The sequence below is a fragment of the Erpetoichthys calabaricus genome, chromosome 9 (assembly GCF_900747795.2).
Source record: "Erpetoichthys calabaricus chromosome 9, fErpCal1.3, whole genome shotgun sequence".
NCBI classification, from domain to species: Eukaryota; Metazoa; Chordata; class Cladistia; order Polypteriformes; family Polypteridae; genus Erpetoichthys; species Erpetoichthys calabaricus.
Window position 1 is genome coordinate 39,262,027 of NC_041402.2, and position 16,072 is coordinate 39,278,098.

Sequence of the window (16,072 nt, forward strand, 5' to 3'; positions counted from 1 at the left end):
TTCCTCATCTCATACCCTCCACTATGCTAGAAAAAATACTGCTCAACCTCGAGGACTTAGACACCATTTCTGCAATTTATAAAATTTTATTAGAGTTCCTTCCTTTTAAAGATCCAAGAGGACAATGGGAAAAAGATCTCTTAATTAATATATCAGAAAAGGAGTGGAAGGTAGCAATGCAGAGAATTCACTCGAGCTCCATATGTGCAAAGCATAGAATTATTCAACTCAAAATTATATATCGAGCTCATCTGTCTCACTTAAAACTGTCCAAAATGTTTCCAGGGCAAGATCAACCTGCAAACACTGCAACCAAGCTCCTGCCTCACTGGGTCACATGTTTTGGGCATGCACCAAATTAACTTCATTTTGGACCAAAATCTTGTAAGTGCCTTTCAGACAGCCTTGGTGTCACAATCCCTCCTAACCCACTAATAGCTGTGTTTGGTGTTCTTCCAGATGGATTTGAAGTGGAGAAGGACAAGCAAACTGTGATTGCATGCACTACACTTTTGGCACACAGACTGATTTTGTTAAATTGGAAGAATCCTAACTCTCCTCTAATAAGTCAGTGGGAAACCGATATTTTATATTATTTGAAATTGGAAAAAAATCAAATTCTCAGTTAGGGGATCTGTACAGAATTTTTTCAAAACCTGGCAGGATTTAATCAATAATATTTTAGAATAAGAAGAATTTTCTTTTCCTTCTCCATTTATCTTTTTTTGCCCTATTAAACTCATTAACTTAGGCATGTTTACAAGCCTTATTAAGTATTACTCCTTTGGCCATGCTCTCCTTCTCAGGGGTGGGGTTTGTTTTGCTTTCAATCCTATTTTTTGTAAAAATTGATCTATATGTATGGAATGATTACAATAAAATTAATAAAATAAAAAAAAAAATGCTTCCTACATTGGTTCCATATTCTGAGTGAGTGAAGCACAATTGGGTTGTTAGTATATTGGCAATAACTTGCATTTATAGGGGCACAAAGCAGGGAATATAAAGAAGTACTGCAGGATTTTATTTCTATTGCGGACCAAGCCTGTGTATGTTCATCTATTTGTGTCCATGTCCAGGTTTTTATAGCTTGTATATTTGCTGCTCAGTAACAAAACTGAAAGTTAGGTAGAGCCATGCCACCTTCTACGTTAGGTCTTTGTAGGGCCGCTCTTTGGATACATGGATGTTTTAAATTCCAAATAAATTAGGTTAGGGTTGAATCTAATTGCTTAAAAATGATTTATTGATGTATATTGGAATGTTTTGAAATAAAAAGAGAAGCTTAGGAAAGATATTCATCTTAACAACGTTAATTCTTCCAGCTAGAGTTAGATGAAGGGTTGACCATCTATGCAAGTCTTGCTTATTTTTTTCCATACAGACGGCGAAATGTTGTTGATAAAGAGCTTTATCTTTACTTGTGAGGTTTACCCTTAGGTATTTAAACTGATTTGCAATGATAAAAGGGAAGGTGTCCAATCTATTATTGTATGGTTGAGGATTCACTGGGAAGAGCACACTTTTATTCAAATTAATTCTGAGACCAGAAATCTTTGAAAATTGCTTTATCTTTGAAATAACTGCTGTTAGGACTGCAGGCACAGTGTTTTGTGGGTCTGATATATACAGTACCATATTGTCTGCATATAGAGACATTTTCTGTTCAAGTCCTTCTGTGATAATCCCCTTTAACATTGAACTGCCAGTAGCTCAATGGCGATTACAAAAAGTAGTGGTGACAGTAGTCTGAATTAATGTTACTAATACAAACTGAAGCTTCTGGATTGGTATACAGTAGTTTGATCCATACACAAATGTTCGGGTCAAACCCAAATTTCTCTAATGTAGTGAAAAGGTAGTTCCATTCAATCTTATCAAATGCTTTTTCTGCATCCAACGATAATACCTCTGTGGTGTTTGACTTTGCGGGTGAATATATTACATTAAACAGGCGTCGAAGATTGGAAGCTATGTGTCGGCCTTTAATAAATCTAGTTTGATCTTGTGATATTACTGAAGGCACCACTTTCTCCATCCTTCTAGCTAGGTCTTTGGAGAGTATCTTAACATCATTATTCAGAAGTGAAATTGGTCTGTATGATGCACATTGTAATAAGTCCTTATTTTGTTTAGGAAAGATGGTGATTAATGCTTGGCAAAAAGTTTGAGGTAGAATTGGATTGTCTCTATCTTCTGTGAATGTTGTTAATAAAAGGGGAGCTAGCTATGTGGAGAATTTCTTATAAAATTAGATAGGGTACCCATCAGGGCCTGCTGCTTTCCCACTCTTAAGCGACTTTATAGCATCTAGTAATTCTGATAGTGCCAAAGGTTTATCCAATTCCTCTGCACTAAGAGTATCTATTTGTGGTATCTGTAATGCATCCAGAAATACATTAGATTGTGTGTTGTCTTCTTTAAACTCAGTAGAATATAAGGATTTATAGTAGTCTCTAAATGTGTACATTATATTTTTAAGGTCAATGATTTTGTCTCCGTTTGTGTTGGTGATTGCTGGGATTGCATTGCGAACTTCTTGCATTGTGGATTTGTTGAGCTAAGAGCTTATTAGCTTTCTCTCCATGTTCATAGTAATGATGTCTTGATTTAAAAATGAGTTATTCAGTTTCTTTAGTTGTTAAGAGGTTGAGCTCTGAATGCAGAGCCTGCCTTTTCCTATGAAGAGCCTCACTTGGACACCTGGTATGTTCTTGATCTATTCTAGTAATTTCGCTGATTAGCTCTGATACCTTCTTGGTTTCTAATTTATTTCTGTGGGAAAGATGTGAGATAATCTGTCCTCTTAAGAAGGCCTTCAGGGTTTCCCAGAGTATTCCTGCAGAGACCTCTGAGGATGTATTTGTCTGTAGAAAAAAAACTGATTTGTTTTGATATAAATTCTGTACAGTTGTCATCTGCTAATAAAATTGGGTTAAGACACCATCTGTGAGTTGAGTATGTGGGGCATAATTATTTTACCTCCAAGATCAGAGGGGCATGGTCGGAAATAACAACAGCGTTGTACTTGCAAGATTTAATCGTAGGCAAGAAATTGTTATTTATAAAGAAATAATCAATTCTTGAGTAGCAATGATAAACTGGTGAGTAGAAGGAATAGGTTCTTGAGATTGGGTTTAGAAACCTCCAGGAGTCTGATAAGTTGTGGTCAACTACAAACTGTATAATTGTCTTTGCAGTGTTAGATTTCATCACCCCTGTGACAGGAGACCGATCTAAGTCTGGATTTAAAACAAAATTAAAGTCCCCAGCCATTATAATTTTATGAGTGTTCACATTGGGAATGGATGTAAATACATTTTGCATGAATTCCCTATCATCCACATTTGGTGCATAAACATTTATCAAAATCACTTTACAGTTAAATAAATTGCCCATGACAATCACATATCTCTCTTCAGGATCAGATACTACATCTGATACCACAAATGAGTCTGTTCTATGTATAAGAATTCCCACGCCTCTAGTTTTCTTTGTAAAGCTGGAATGGAACATTTGGCCAGTCCAGTATTTTTGCAGCCAGAACTGATCCTTGCTTAATAAGTGGGTCTCCTGTAAAAATACTATTTTAGCGTTTAGACCTGTTAGGTGAGAGAATACTTTCTTTCTCTTTAATTCGTGATTCAGGCCTTTAACATTCCAGCTCACAAAGTCAACTGTCCCATCATGGAGACATTGTTTCTGAATTTTTGATGTCATTTTGTAGTCTTAACTGGAAGTGAGATAGCTTTGACCTTAATTTCCAATTTTCCCAGGAGTTATTGCCATGCAGCCTATTGTTACGTTGGTAATTATAATTATAAGGATTAAAAGGATTGATTAGATATAGCTTGCTCTCTTTCTCTCCCACCCCTTATCCCCCCCCCCATTTTGCCTCCCCACATGAGGCTGGACCCTACTTCAGAAAGTCCCAGTCCTCCGACAAACCTAGAGACAGAGCACGTCCTACACAAAACAAGCCCCCCAGCAGCGGCGTTTGAGGATTAAAAATTGAGATATCTATTGCCGATAAAGTCTAAATACTATAAGCATAAAATATAATCTTCAACAGTCTTGAAATATTAAGATAGTAAACCCAGGGAATGATGTTAAAAAGTGGTGCTGGGTAAGCATAGTAAACCCTAATGCAATAATAATAATAACAATAAACCAAGGGTATGATGTTAAACAGTCTCCTTTAGAATAGTAAAAAAAAAAAAAAAAAAAAAGTTACTAATTTAATTTCTTCCACACATACACATATAAGTGTATAATTGTAATTAAAAGCATAAACAGAAAGTGGCAGAGAAGAGAAAAGGATGTATAATTATGGTACCAGTATCACTGCAAGCAGATCAGACAGCAGGTAATATTTTCTTGCCATGCCATGACAGGATGCGACTCACAATCATATTTCAAAAAAGTGTTGTGATCAGCTTTCTTAACTCTTTTTCTGCTTCCTCCATAGTGGTGAAGATGTAATGCTTATCTTGAATATCCACTTTCAATCTGGTGGGAGGTGGCACGGTGGCGCAGTGGTAGCACTGCTGCTTCGCAGTTAGGAGACCTGGGTTCGCTTCCTGGGTTCTCCTTGCGTGGAGTTTGCATGTTCTCCCCATGTCTGCATGGGTTTCCACTGGGTGCTCCGGTTTCCTCCCACAGTCCAACGACATGCTGGTTAGGCGCATTGGTGATTCTAAATTGTTCCTAGTGTGTTCTTAGTGTGTGTGTGTGCCCTGCCTAACCCTAACCCTAGCACCCTGTGTTGGTTGGGACTGGCTCCAGCAGACCCCCGTGACCCTGTAGTTAGAATATAGCGGGTTGGATAATGGATGGATGAATCTGGCAGGATACAAGAGGCTGTATCTGATATCGGCTTTCCGCAACCACTGTTTAATGTTGTAAAAAGCAGCACGTTTAGCAGCTGTTGAGGGTGAGAAATCAGGGAAAATTTTAAAATATAATCTCTTGTTTCTGTCTGAGAAGTGACATTACGTTAAGCTTAAATTGTAATCTCTCGAAGCACACAACAAGAGTCCTACGTTTAGAGGTATTTGATCCCGGTATGCGATAAGCTGCTGCTATCTGTGTCTGATTTAAAGTCCTCTCCAATTATTTTTGAGAAAAGTTCAGCTATGAATTTCACTGGGTTTGGACTTTCACGATTCTCAGGTAGACCTTCGATTCTAATATTATTCCTTCTGCATCCACCTTCCAGAGTAGCAAGTCTGTTTCCGAGTTTTTTGCATTCGTAATTCGCAGCTGTTGCTTTTGCATCAGCGGTAGATGCCGAATCTTCAGCTGTTTCAATTTGAGTCGTGAATGTCTGCTTAATGTCTTCCAGCTGATCGGCAAATGTTCTCAGTTTAGGCACATTTTCCTGAATTTGTTCCTCAATATTTCCCAGCATACCTTTAAAAGCTGCATCAAAGCGATTATAAACATGTTTTTCCAAGTCTTTATTATCCTGTCTTGAGCAAGCCATTTATTTCTTTCTTTATATTTGTCTGAATGTCTTTCTTGAGCTCATTTATGGCCGTGGCCATTGTTGCGATCATTACCTTCAGTTCAGACAGATTGTTTCAGCTTTTGTGCTCTGCAGGTGAAGTGGCAAGCCCTATTACAGCCGATGCTTCCGGCTTTTGAGGAGTAGATGAAAGCGCGGACTGCAAGGCCATTTCCAGTTTCAAGTGATCTTCTGGAATTGGCAAGCTATCGAAACCTGCATCACTTGCACATTTGCTCCCATTTTTACTCTCGACAGGAGATGATGCAGCGGAGTAGGGTGCTGGGGAGTCTGTGCTTTCGCCTGTTTGTTCTCCAGGTCAGTCTCTGAAAGGCCATACCTTGCACTTGGGCTTAATGCCTGTCTAGACTTGGATGTAGCTTTAGATTTCATTTCTGTTTCTTTCTGACCCCCTTTCTTGTTGCTCATGTTTATATAATGTAATAGAAACTCCTCAGGCTGGGTAAATACAGGATACCTTGAGATAATAAGAAATAAAAGAAAAAATAAAACCGCTTCTAATGGAGCTCCGCTTCAGACGTCCATCTCCCGTAACGGACGAGACCTAATATTTTTTTTAATTTTGAGTTTAGCCCAAGACTTGAGCTTTAAGTTTTTAAATGACAAAGCTAAACTCTAATTACCAAGAAAAAAATGATTACATTTTATGTGTTTTATATCATCATGATATATTTGCCTTAATGTGGACTAAAATTTGAAAGAAACTTTTCTCTGCTACGGCATCTTGCATATACCCTGATAAATTTGCCCTGTACTCATGTTGTAAATGTGGAGAAAGCATGTGCTGGCCACTTTTTCATAGTATTTAAACTGTACACAGTATAATATGCAAAATGCCCCTAGTTTTAGGAATGCTAAAATCACAAATAAAACAATATTTATATGCTCAAATGTGTATATTAGAGAGATATATAAATGTTTATAATTTAGTGCTTTATAGCAGTTTTATTGGTATTTTATTCATACACACTAAATATATTTACATATACATACATACATATACTGTATAGACAAATGCTCACATATATACACATACACACACAAATAAAAGTTAGTTTTTTTTTTAAATTACATCTTATATATTTGAAGTGTGATGAGTTCTAAGTCTACATGAAATACTAAACAACCAAACAAAGTTTATGGCTTACTGAACTGAATTTATGCAGTAGTAAAAACAATTTATGTACCATATGGTTAAAGTTACAAACCAAAAGAACAACCTATGGGTAATTTGTTGTTCACACTCTACTAAAACTTTGATGATAGTAGACAAAAAAAAAATAATCCAAATGGGTTTTTGCAAAATGAGTTTGAAAATCAATAAAAAGAAATAATATTTATTCAAATGAATGTATTGTACTAATTTCTGAAAAGCTGAAGAGCAAGGGTATTTAATTACAGAGTATTTGTGTAAATAATAATTTTATTATAGATTTCAATAAGGTCAGCATTTGACTAGCAACACTATTTGCTTGAATGTCTGACATGCAAGTAAGAATTTCTCTGAATGCTAAACATAAATGTAAACTTGTTTTTTCTCTTAGACAAATATTTCACAAACTTTAGCTTGCTTAGTTACAATATATTAATTAAGTAGCATTATACTCTAAAATTAAACAATAAAAAATTCAATTAAGCTACAGTATTTACCATTCATTGTTAAAAAAATGAAATCTTTTCAATATTTTTTAATTTCATTCGTTTATAAGGCAATTCATGCTATTGAATTAAATGGCTTACCTGGACCTTTCTCTAGAAAAACCACTTTTGATTCTGGAAAAAAATTAGAGCCAGTGATCACCATCTCTTCTCCTCCATTAACAGAACAGCTACTCAGGCTATATTTCTCGATTTGTGGAAGCTCCTGAGCTGATCGTTGAGCTATGATAGAAAACAATTCAATTTAAAAGAAAAGTTCTATCTTTTATGAGGGAAAACTATAAAAATACTGGTATCAGACCATAATCTGCTTTCATGGTGTAAACCCATAGATGCATACTAATTTCACGCGTTGTCTTTTTTGGAACACTGACCTAAAAGTAAAGTAGCATTGTGAACTTGGGCTTGACTAGGCTGGAAAATTTTTCTTTACAAATGAGTATACACAACTTTCTTACTCATTTGGACTGAAATCATTTTGCACAGAACAGAAAACTACTCCATCAGGGCGGTGGACAAGTTTTTGCCCACATAGGTAAGACCAGCTCTGCAAAGACAGTGCGTGTCATCTACAGATTACAGTGCTTCAAAAACTGCATATAATTCCATGTCGTTGCTTGCTCTCTGCTTCAGCTTTACTTTGATCTCAAAGCACAACTGATGTGATAAGAGATGCAAAAATACATAATAGTTCTGAATACTAGTTTCAACAGCTGTTCTGGTGCTTTGGCTTATTTAGTTTAGTTAATGTAGTATGCCAATGCAGCTCTTGCTAGTAGAGGTGTCACATTCATAGCTGAATTTCAATAAATGTTTACAGTATGAATATTCAAAACTAAATTAATAATGTCAAATATTTCCAATTTGTGTAGACAGTTATGTTACATTATATGATTTTTCAGACCAACACCTCATACTGGCACATCAAATCCAAAAACAGTTTATCTATATTTTTGGTTGAATGGCAGAGCGGAATATGTGTTTGATCGGTATGCAATTCCACACCATTCAATGTATTTCCATCAGCTTTTGCACAGATTTCCCATTTGTACAGGGAAGACCACAGGCTAAGTTTTGTTCCAAAATGTTTCCCAGTGGGAAACATTATTTACTGACCACACCTGCGCTTTACTAGAAAAGTACCTCTAGGAGGCATTTTTGGGATTTGGCTCAGGTTTACAACGTTGCTCCCCAATGTGGGTTTAGCCAATGAAATTTTGGTTTGGAGCCAAAATTTCCTCCCCTAGGGAATTTCATTTTTAAATGCAGACAGAGATGCAAAGCCTCCACTTTAGCTGGAGAAGCTGCCTATCTAATATTTTCACTCCTGCTGAAAGGACTCCCTAAAAGATGAGCTATACTTCATGCAATGGTAAATTTTGTTATATATACATGCATACGCTAAACTGATAAAGGAGAAGCAGGAGTGTACTATGTATCTCATTTTGTCACTGAGGCTCAGTAGGGCTGTGGGCATTGTCCAACCTGCATAACAGCTTAATAAACTATTGTGCAAAAATCAAGTTAATAGTGACAATTTTGTGCCAAATATCCTATAGAGAATTTTAACTCGCATTCCAATTTACAACAAGTAAATATTAATTTGAAAAAGTGAATCTCAGTTATTGTATTAAGTTAGAGTTTTTTCTCATTAGCCGAGGGGTATAGTGCTGAGTAAAGGAATGGAAAGTGGCAGTTAGTGAGAGATTAAATTTATTCGTAATTTTTGGTACAAATATTAGATGGGTTTTCCTGGGTTGATCTATTACTAGCCCAGTAATGCTTGTTACAGCCAACAAAGCAACTATCTGTTGGGTGCTTTTGGAATGCTTTTTGCTGCACATACAGGGTAGGCTACATACTTTTGAACTATTCTTTTTATAGTATCAGTGACAGTCATCACAGAGACAATCTGCTCTAGGGGCTTATTATGTAAAAGGGTCCTGGGATAAGCATTATGATGACTCCAATTCAATTCTGAAGTGACAGTGAAATTGTTAAAAAATGAACGTAGCATGAGGTAATTTTGATGAATATGACTGCAAACGATGCAGATTTGAATTCTCTTCTGGTTTATGCTATAGCATATCTGAGGGATTATATTGCCCTAAATGTTTTTCATGACACAAACAATTTAAAGAATATGCTGATGTTATATTAACGGGATGTTTTACAATGTGAGATGAGTTAACGGAGCTCGTCTGTTCAGTAAAATTTTGACTTTGATACTAATACCAACTTTCAACCATCAGCAGATGCTACACCCCTCCCCTCCCCCCCCCCCCCATTTTACTTGGGGCACCCAGTGTGCGTTGAAGCTTCCACACGTGGAGTCCTGATCACATTAAAGCCAGGGAAGTATAGAGGTCCATTGTTAAGAAGTTTCAATCTTGAAGAATGAGGACGTGGGTGTCCCCCGTAAATTCTCAATTGTGTTGAAACTTTGGGGGTGAGGTAGGGAAGGTCCCCAGTAAAGTCTTGACTGTACTGAAACAAGAAGCAGGTTCCCCTAATCAGTCCTGCGAGTGTCACAGGTGGTTGATGGAGATGACGGTTGGAAAACTAATGTTTACTTTTGGTACCAAAAATACTGAAATGTGAGCACTGCACCTTTTTAAAAATGATGTTTTTCAGTACCAGTATACTGCACGACCCAAGACTATGACTTGGGTTTGCATACAATTTTTTAGACAATACCAGTTTGGACTCCAATGAGATGTGCTGAAGCATTCTATTAACTTGAACTTTAAGTTGCAGTGGTTCAGGATATTTATGTGCAGCTGTAGCTGGAACTTCAAGGACTATGCTTCAGGCAAATAACACTCACCACAAAAATAAATGTGCTGTTAGCACTACTGTATAACTGTTCCCCTTTTTAAGGGTGCATAGGATGATGGAGCCCAAGGTTTTGCACATGCCTGCAATCAATGAAAACACATTTCTGATTTTGTTTTTGCATTCAGGGAGCTCTCATTTACCAGCTGATAACTAAGATAAATGTTCTCCTCCATAGGCTAGGTTCTTAGTATCTACTGTGACGGATGGCTGGGGCCCATGCCTGGCCTGGACGCCCCTTCACCACATCTGCCAGGGGAACAAGGGTGGGAAACCCAGTATCTCCCCCTGGACACTAGATGGCAGCCTCCCTGGGTTGCAGCGGTGCCTCGGACTCCCCCAGGGCTTCATGGGGGTTGGAGTTCTGTGCAGCTCTGTGGGGTTCCGCAGGCGCTGCCAGGGGGTGCTGCAACAGGAGCTGCTGGCCCCTTTTGGGCACTGGTTTTGCCTTACCCAGAAGTGCAGCCAGATGTCGGCAATCAACCACCTGGAGCACTTCCAGGTACCCAATAAAAGGGAGCCAGCAACCACCACTCAGCAGCCAGAGTCAGGTGGAAGGAGGACAAAGCTTGCGGAGGAGTGGTGGTGGTGGTGGTGGAAGGAGGAGTGATTTTGTGGTGTTGCTTAAGTATTGTACTTGGGACTGTGTTGTGGCTGGAGGGATTACGGGAAGACGTGCCCTTCAACTGAAGAAGAATAAAAGTTTTTTATTTTACACGTGCCTCCCATGTCCACTCTGTCGGGTCGGGCGCTATAGCGCCTTTTCTTACACCACTAATAACCAAATACACTCAATAGGAAAATTCTTAAGAACACCCACGCACCTGGTTATCTTGCAATTATCTAATCAGCCAGTCAGATGGCAGCACAGCAATGCATAATATCATGCAGAAATCCTTGCAATTATCTAATCAGCCAGTCAGGTGGCAGCAGAGCAATGCATAATATCACATGGAAACAGTTCAGGAGCTTAGTTAATGTCCACATCAAACAGCAAGTCGTCAAGTTGGGGAGCATGCACTGGTACAGTGCTTTGCCGCACCCACTACATGACGAAACAACTTGGGATCTTGGTTTGCAACACCCCCAGGCAGACACGCAGCCCAGTCCCACCCTCCGGAAATGACCCTCTATCTGCCGCTGCCAGGTGTTATGTGGGTGACCCCTTGGCCTGGTCCAGCCACTTGGGTCCCCAACAATGAGGATCTTACGAGCCGGATCACCCTCTGGGAAATGCACCACATGGCCGTAGTGCCGTAACTGACGCTCCCTCACAATGCAGGTAATGTGCCTCATTCGGGACTCCATGAGCAACTGCTCATTCGACACAAAGTCAAACCAACGGTACCCAAGGATTTTTCGGAGAGACACAGTACAAAAGGAGTCCAGTCTTCATCTCAGGTCACTGGATAATGTCCATGTCTCACAACCATATAGCAAGACAGGAAGCACCAGGACTCTAAAGACTTCAGTGTTCTCCCTAGCGTCTTTTAGCCGGGCACTCTGGGAGTTCACAAGCAAAGAGTATGGGGAGGTGGGCTTTCGAGAGGGGACTGTACATGGTAATAGCGGGGGCAGAGCAACTTAATACAGTAGAAAGGAGTATGGAGAGGTGGGTGGGCGGGCGGGCGAGAGGGAGCTGTACGTGCTAATAGGCGGCACTTCACAAGCAAAGAGGACATGGAGGTGTGCGGGCAAGAGGAGGACTGATAAAATAAATAAGACTAATGGAACCAGCCTGTCAGATATCAGAAAAAGGGCGTCAGGAAGTGACATCACTGTTCTCAATGTCAGTGCAGTCTGTGTGCTAAGCGTACAGCTGCTCTCTTCTTGTTCAGTACATAGCAAACCAATATATATACAGTTGTTTAAGCATTAGGTGTGTTCTGTGTGCAAAAATCATTGTAGCACTCACTGTGGTTCCTGTTAAAGTGACTCCCTCTGCCATTTTTATATTTGCTCATACTGAGGGTTTTGTTAAAGTGACCCCATCTGCCGTTCTTAGATATACTCATATTTGGACCTGCGTCCATATTGGAAGTGTGCAGAAATCCTTGCAGCACACACTGTTCCCTGAGCATATGTTTTTTTTTCTGCATTACTGAGGGTTTTGTTAAATTGACCCCATCTGCTGTTCTTAGATTTGCTCATATTCGGACCTGCGTCCATATTGCAAAAAAGTGTGCAGAAACGCTTGCAGCACACACTGTATCCTGAGCAAAAGTTTTGTCACTGAATTGCTGAGGGTTTTGTTAAAGTGACCCATCTGCCATTCCTTTTTTTGTTCATATCTTGCCCTGCCGTAGTGCAAGTGTGCATTGAATATCCAACAGGCTCCCATTTTCCCACTCAAAAGTCTTATTCATAAGTACTTTTAATTTTTTCCAAACGTTTTACCAACATGAGTAAAAAAAACGTGTTCAGAAAACAACACTGCTCAGTTTTTTCAGAAAAGAGATGCCACAAACTAATGAAGGTGCAGCGTCAACTCCTGATGTGGCAATTTCAGACAAAGACATTGCAGAGGCTGGTCTATCAGGGGAAATCTCTTCAGCACACACTCTGCCAATTGATAAATCTAAGTACCGCTTATCCGGCATAAACAAACAATAGTTTAAAGATTTTGATTGGCTAATGGTGAAAGAAAATGGTATGTGGTGCTCATTGTGCATGAAATATTCAAACAAACACCCCCCCGAGGAGGGAGTTACTTTGGGTAAACGTGTCATACACAAGAATTCGAAAAGAAAGCTTGCTGGACCATGAAAAAAGTAAAACGCATATTGAGTCTTCTGCTGACCTTTTAGGTAAGCGTGTACTAGAGCAAACTGGAATCGGTCAAATTGAAAGATCTGTATCTGTGTTAAATAACTTACAGAGAGATGCCTTTGTGGGAGCTTTAAGATCCATGCATTGGTTGGCAAAAAATAAGTTGCCACATACAATGTTGTTTGAAAAGCTGTTGGAACACTGTAAAGAAATGGGTTGTTCCTTTTTACAACATCTCAATGTTGCTAAAAATGCACATTACACCTCTGAAAGAGTAATGCAAGAGCTGCTGGATGTCTTAGCATCAGGAATAAAGTCTAACATACTGAAAAATATACACACTGAAATTTTTTTTCATTATTCTGTGTGATGAAACCACAGACATCTCAGTTGTAAAGCAATTAATTATTTACATTAAATATGTTTGTCAGGTCACTAAAGAGGTCAGAATTAGTTATCAACCCGCAATATGATTGATGGCAAAGCGGAGATATTCTGAACATCCCCCAGATTAAGCTGAAAATGGCCAGTGACACTAGATGGCTGTCTCATGACTCTGCAGTACAGAAACTATGACAGTGTATGACGAGTGTCATAGTTGCGCTGGAAAGAGAGGCCACTGAATGAAAAGACATCACAGCTGAAGGATTAAGAAGATGTTTTAAAACATACAATTTTGTTTCTTCTCTGCTGATGCTTTCAGACGTATTACCTTTGTTGTCCAACTTATCTAAGGCTTGGCAAATGCAAGATGTCAATCTTACCGAAATTCAGCCAATTTTGCTCGCCACAAAATTGTCCATCATGGAGTTGAAAGACACTCCTGGGAGATATTTTCAAAGCCTTCATCATTGTCTGGCAGAAGAATGGTCAGATCTCCGCATTGTTTATACACAGAGTGATGTAATGTCATTCAAAACTGCAATATATGATAAATACCTAGAGACAGTTGTCAAGCACCTAGATGGAAGATTCACTGACGTGCCAATTATTTCCAGCTTTTCAAAAGTTTTCAATGCAGAAGCTCACGATTCAAGCGAGTCTGCTGAAATTCTTTTCGATCATTACTCCAATAATGGTAGCCCTCCAATTTTAAAATATGAAAGCAGAAGTCAATCATACAAAGACTTCAGTCCAAAACAGATTTTACTAAAAATGGCAACGACATCAGAGCTCAAAGAGTCGTTTCCAAATTTAGCCAAACTAGGTCATATTGGGTTAGTGATCCCAGTGAGCACAGCTGAATGTGAAAGGGGGTTTTCTTCCCTTAAAAGGATCAAGACATGTTTGAGAAATCGCATGAATCAAAGCACGCTAAATAATCTCATGCTGATCTCCTTGGAGGGCCCAGATCCTGGGGACTTTGATTATGGAAAAGCTGCAGACAACTGGGCCTCTAGGAAGAAAAGAATAATTATTTAACTGAAGACACCTTCTGCATATGCAAGTTGGCTTTGAAGAATATTGTTTAATTTTTCTTCATTAGGTTTCCCATATTTTTTTTATTGCATAACAATTGTTATTTAAAATTTTTGTTAGGGTTGCAGGATCCTGAATTGGATACTTCTTAAATTTAATAAAAATATTCTGGCACAAGTGTCAAACCTTAAAAAAAGGAAGTCATATTGAGCATTGGAACATACTTAATAATAATTAACTAATAAAAATAGTGCACATTGAATTTTCCTCACCACCAAATTTTCCCGTCCGGCTACTTTTTCTTGCCACCCGGCTGGAAAAAATTTCTGGGGAGAACGTTGGACCTTCGTCATTTTGCATAGATATCGGGAGCGCAACAAACCCCTTTCCAGCAACCTCATGACCCCCCATGCTCTCCCAATCCATCTACTGACTTCATAAGAAGAGTCACCAGACACATGAATGTCACTGCCAAGGTAAGCAAACCTCTCAACAAAGTCGACACTCTCTCCGCAAAAAGACACACTGCTAATGGCTGTGACCAAGAAGTCATTAATGGCCTAGATCTTAGTTTTTATCCAGGACACTCGCAAGCCCAGACACTCACTCAGTTTCTCGAGCACCCCAATCAGAGCCTCCATTAACTCCATGAAGATCGCAGCATCGTCAGCAAAGTCAAGGTCTGTGAATCTTTCTTCAACAACAGATGCCCCACAGCCGCTGGACCCCACGACCTTGCCCAACACTCAGTCCATACAAGCATTGAACAGAGAAGGAGCAAGAACACACCACTGACGAACCTCAGAATCAACTGGGAAAAACGCAGAGGTTGTGCCTCCACTCTGCACAGCACTTACAGTACCAGTGTACAGGCCGGCCATGACGTCCAGCAACCTCAAGGGGATCCCGCGAACCCTCAGGAAGCTCGATCAACTGAGTTGAACACTTTGCGAAAATCGACAAAGACTGCAAAGAAACTCTGCCAATATTTGCGTTTGAACTCCATGAGAACCCTCAGTGCCAGGATACGGTCGATGGTTAGATTTCTTAGGCGTAAAACCAGACTGTTCCGGTTGCTGGTAGGTGGGTAGGTGAGCAAGTGATCACGGATCCTATTGAGGATGACCCTAGCAAGTACCTTACCCGGCACCGAGAGCAGTGTTGTCCCCCTGTAGTTGCTGCAACCCAGGTGATCACCCTTCTCTTTCCAGATAGGGACGGCAAGTCCCGTTTTCCAATCAGTTGGGATGATGCCTGTCTCCCAAATGGAAGCAAAGATTGCTTGCAATGCCAGGAGGACAGCCTTACCACCATCTTGGAGAAGTTCACCCCGGATACCACAGATCCCTGCAGCCTTTCCCCCCCTCAGCTGGTTCACTACCTGTGCAATCTCAGTGAGATTGGGTGGTTCACAGCTAACTGGACGATCAGCCTCAATAACTGTGAACCGAGAGATATCCAACGTCCTAGCCGGAGGATCAGCTTTGAACAACTGGTCAAAGTAGGCAGCCCAGCGGGTCACAACTGCAGTGTCATCCGTAAGGACCGTCCCGTCAGCTGCCCTGACTGTGACTCTCAGAGGAACAGATTCAGATGTGCATAATGCTTCGATTCCTCTGTAAGCAGGACGTGGGTCGCTAGACCACAGATGGTGTGTCACTTGCTCACAGATTCCTCTAACAAATGCTTCTTTATCTGCCCTCAGAGCAGTCCTTTTCAGTTCCCAGTACAGACCAGAGTTGCCATTGAGCCGTGCACTGCGACTCCTCTCGATGATTTCCAGGGTGCCCTGCAAGATGTAACATCTCCTTCTGGGAACACCGGTAACACCAACACAACCCTCAGCAACCTTCAGGGTCCTGT

The 16,072-nt window shown here is 39.9% G+C and overlaps 1 protein-coding gene across 2 annotated transcripts in view; it reads right to left on the bottom strand.

The window, feature by feature from the left end:
• nfatc3a (nuclear factor of activated T cells 3a) overlaps positions 1-16,072 on the bottom strand; it is a 218,208-nt gene that overhangs the window by 39,029 nt on the left and 163,107 nt on the right. For both annotated transcript variants that reach the window (XM_028809336.2, XM_028809338.2), the window contains exon 6: positions 7,268-7,408. In XM_028809336.2, coding sequence (XP_028665169.1) covers positions 7,268-7,408 — 141 coding nt within the window. The remainder of the gene's footprint in view (positions 1-7,267; positions 7,409-16,072) is intronic.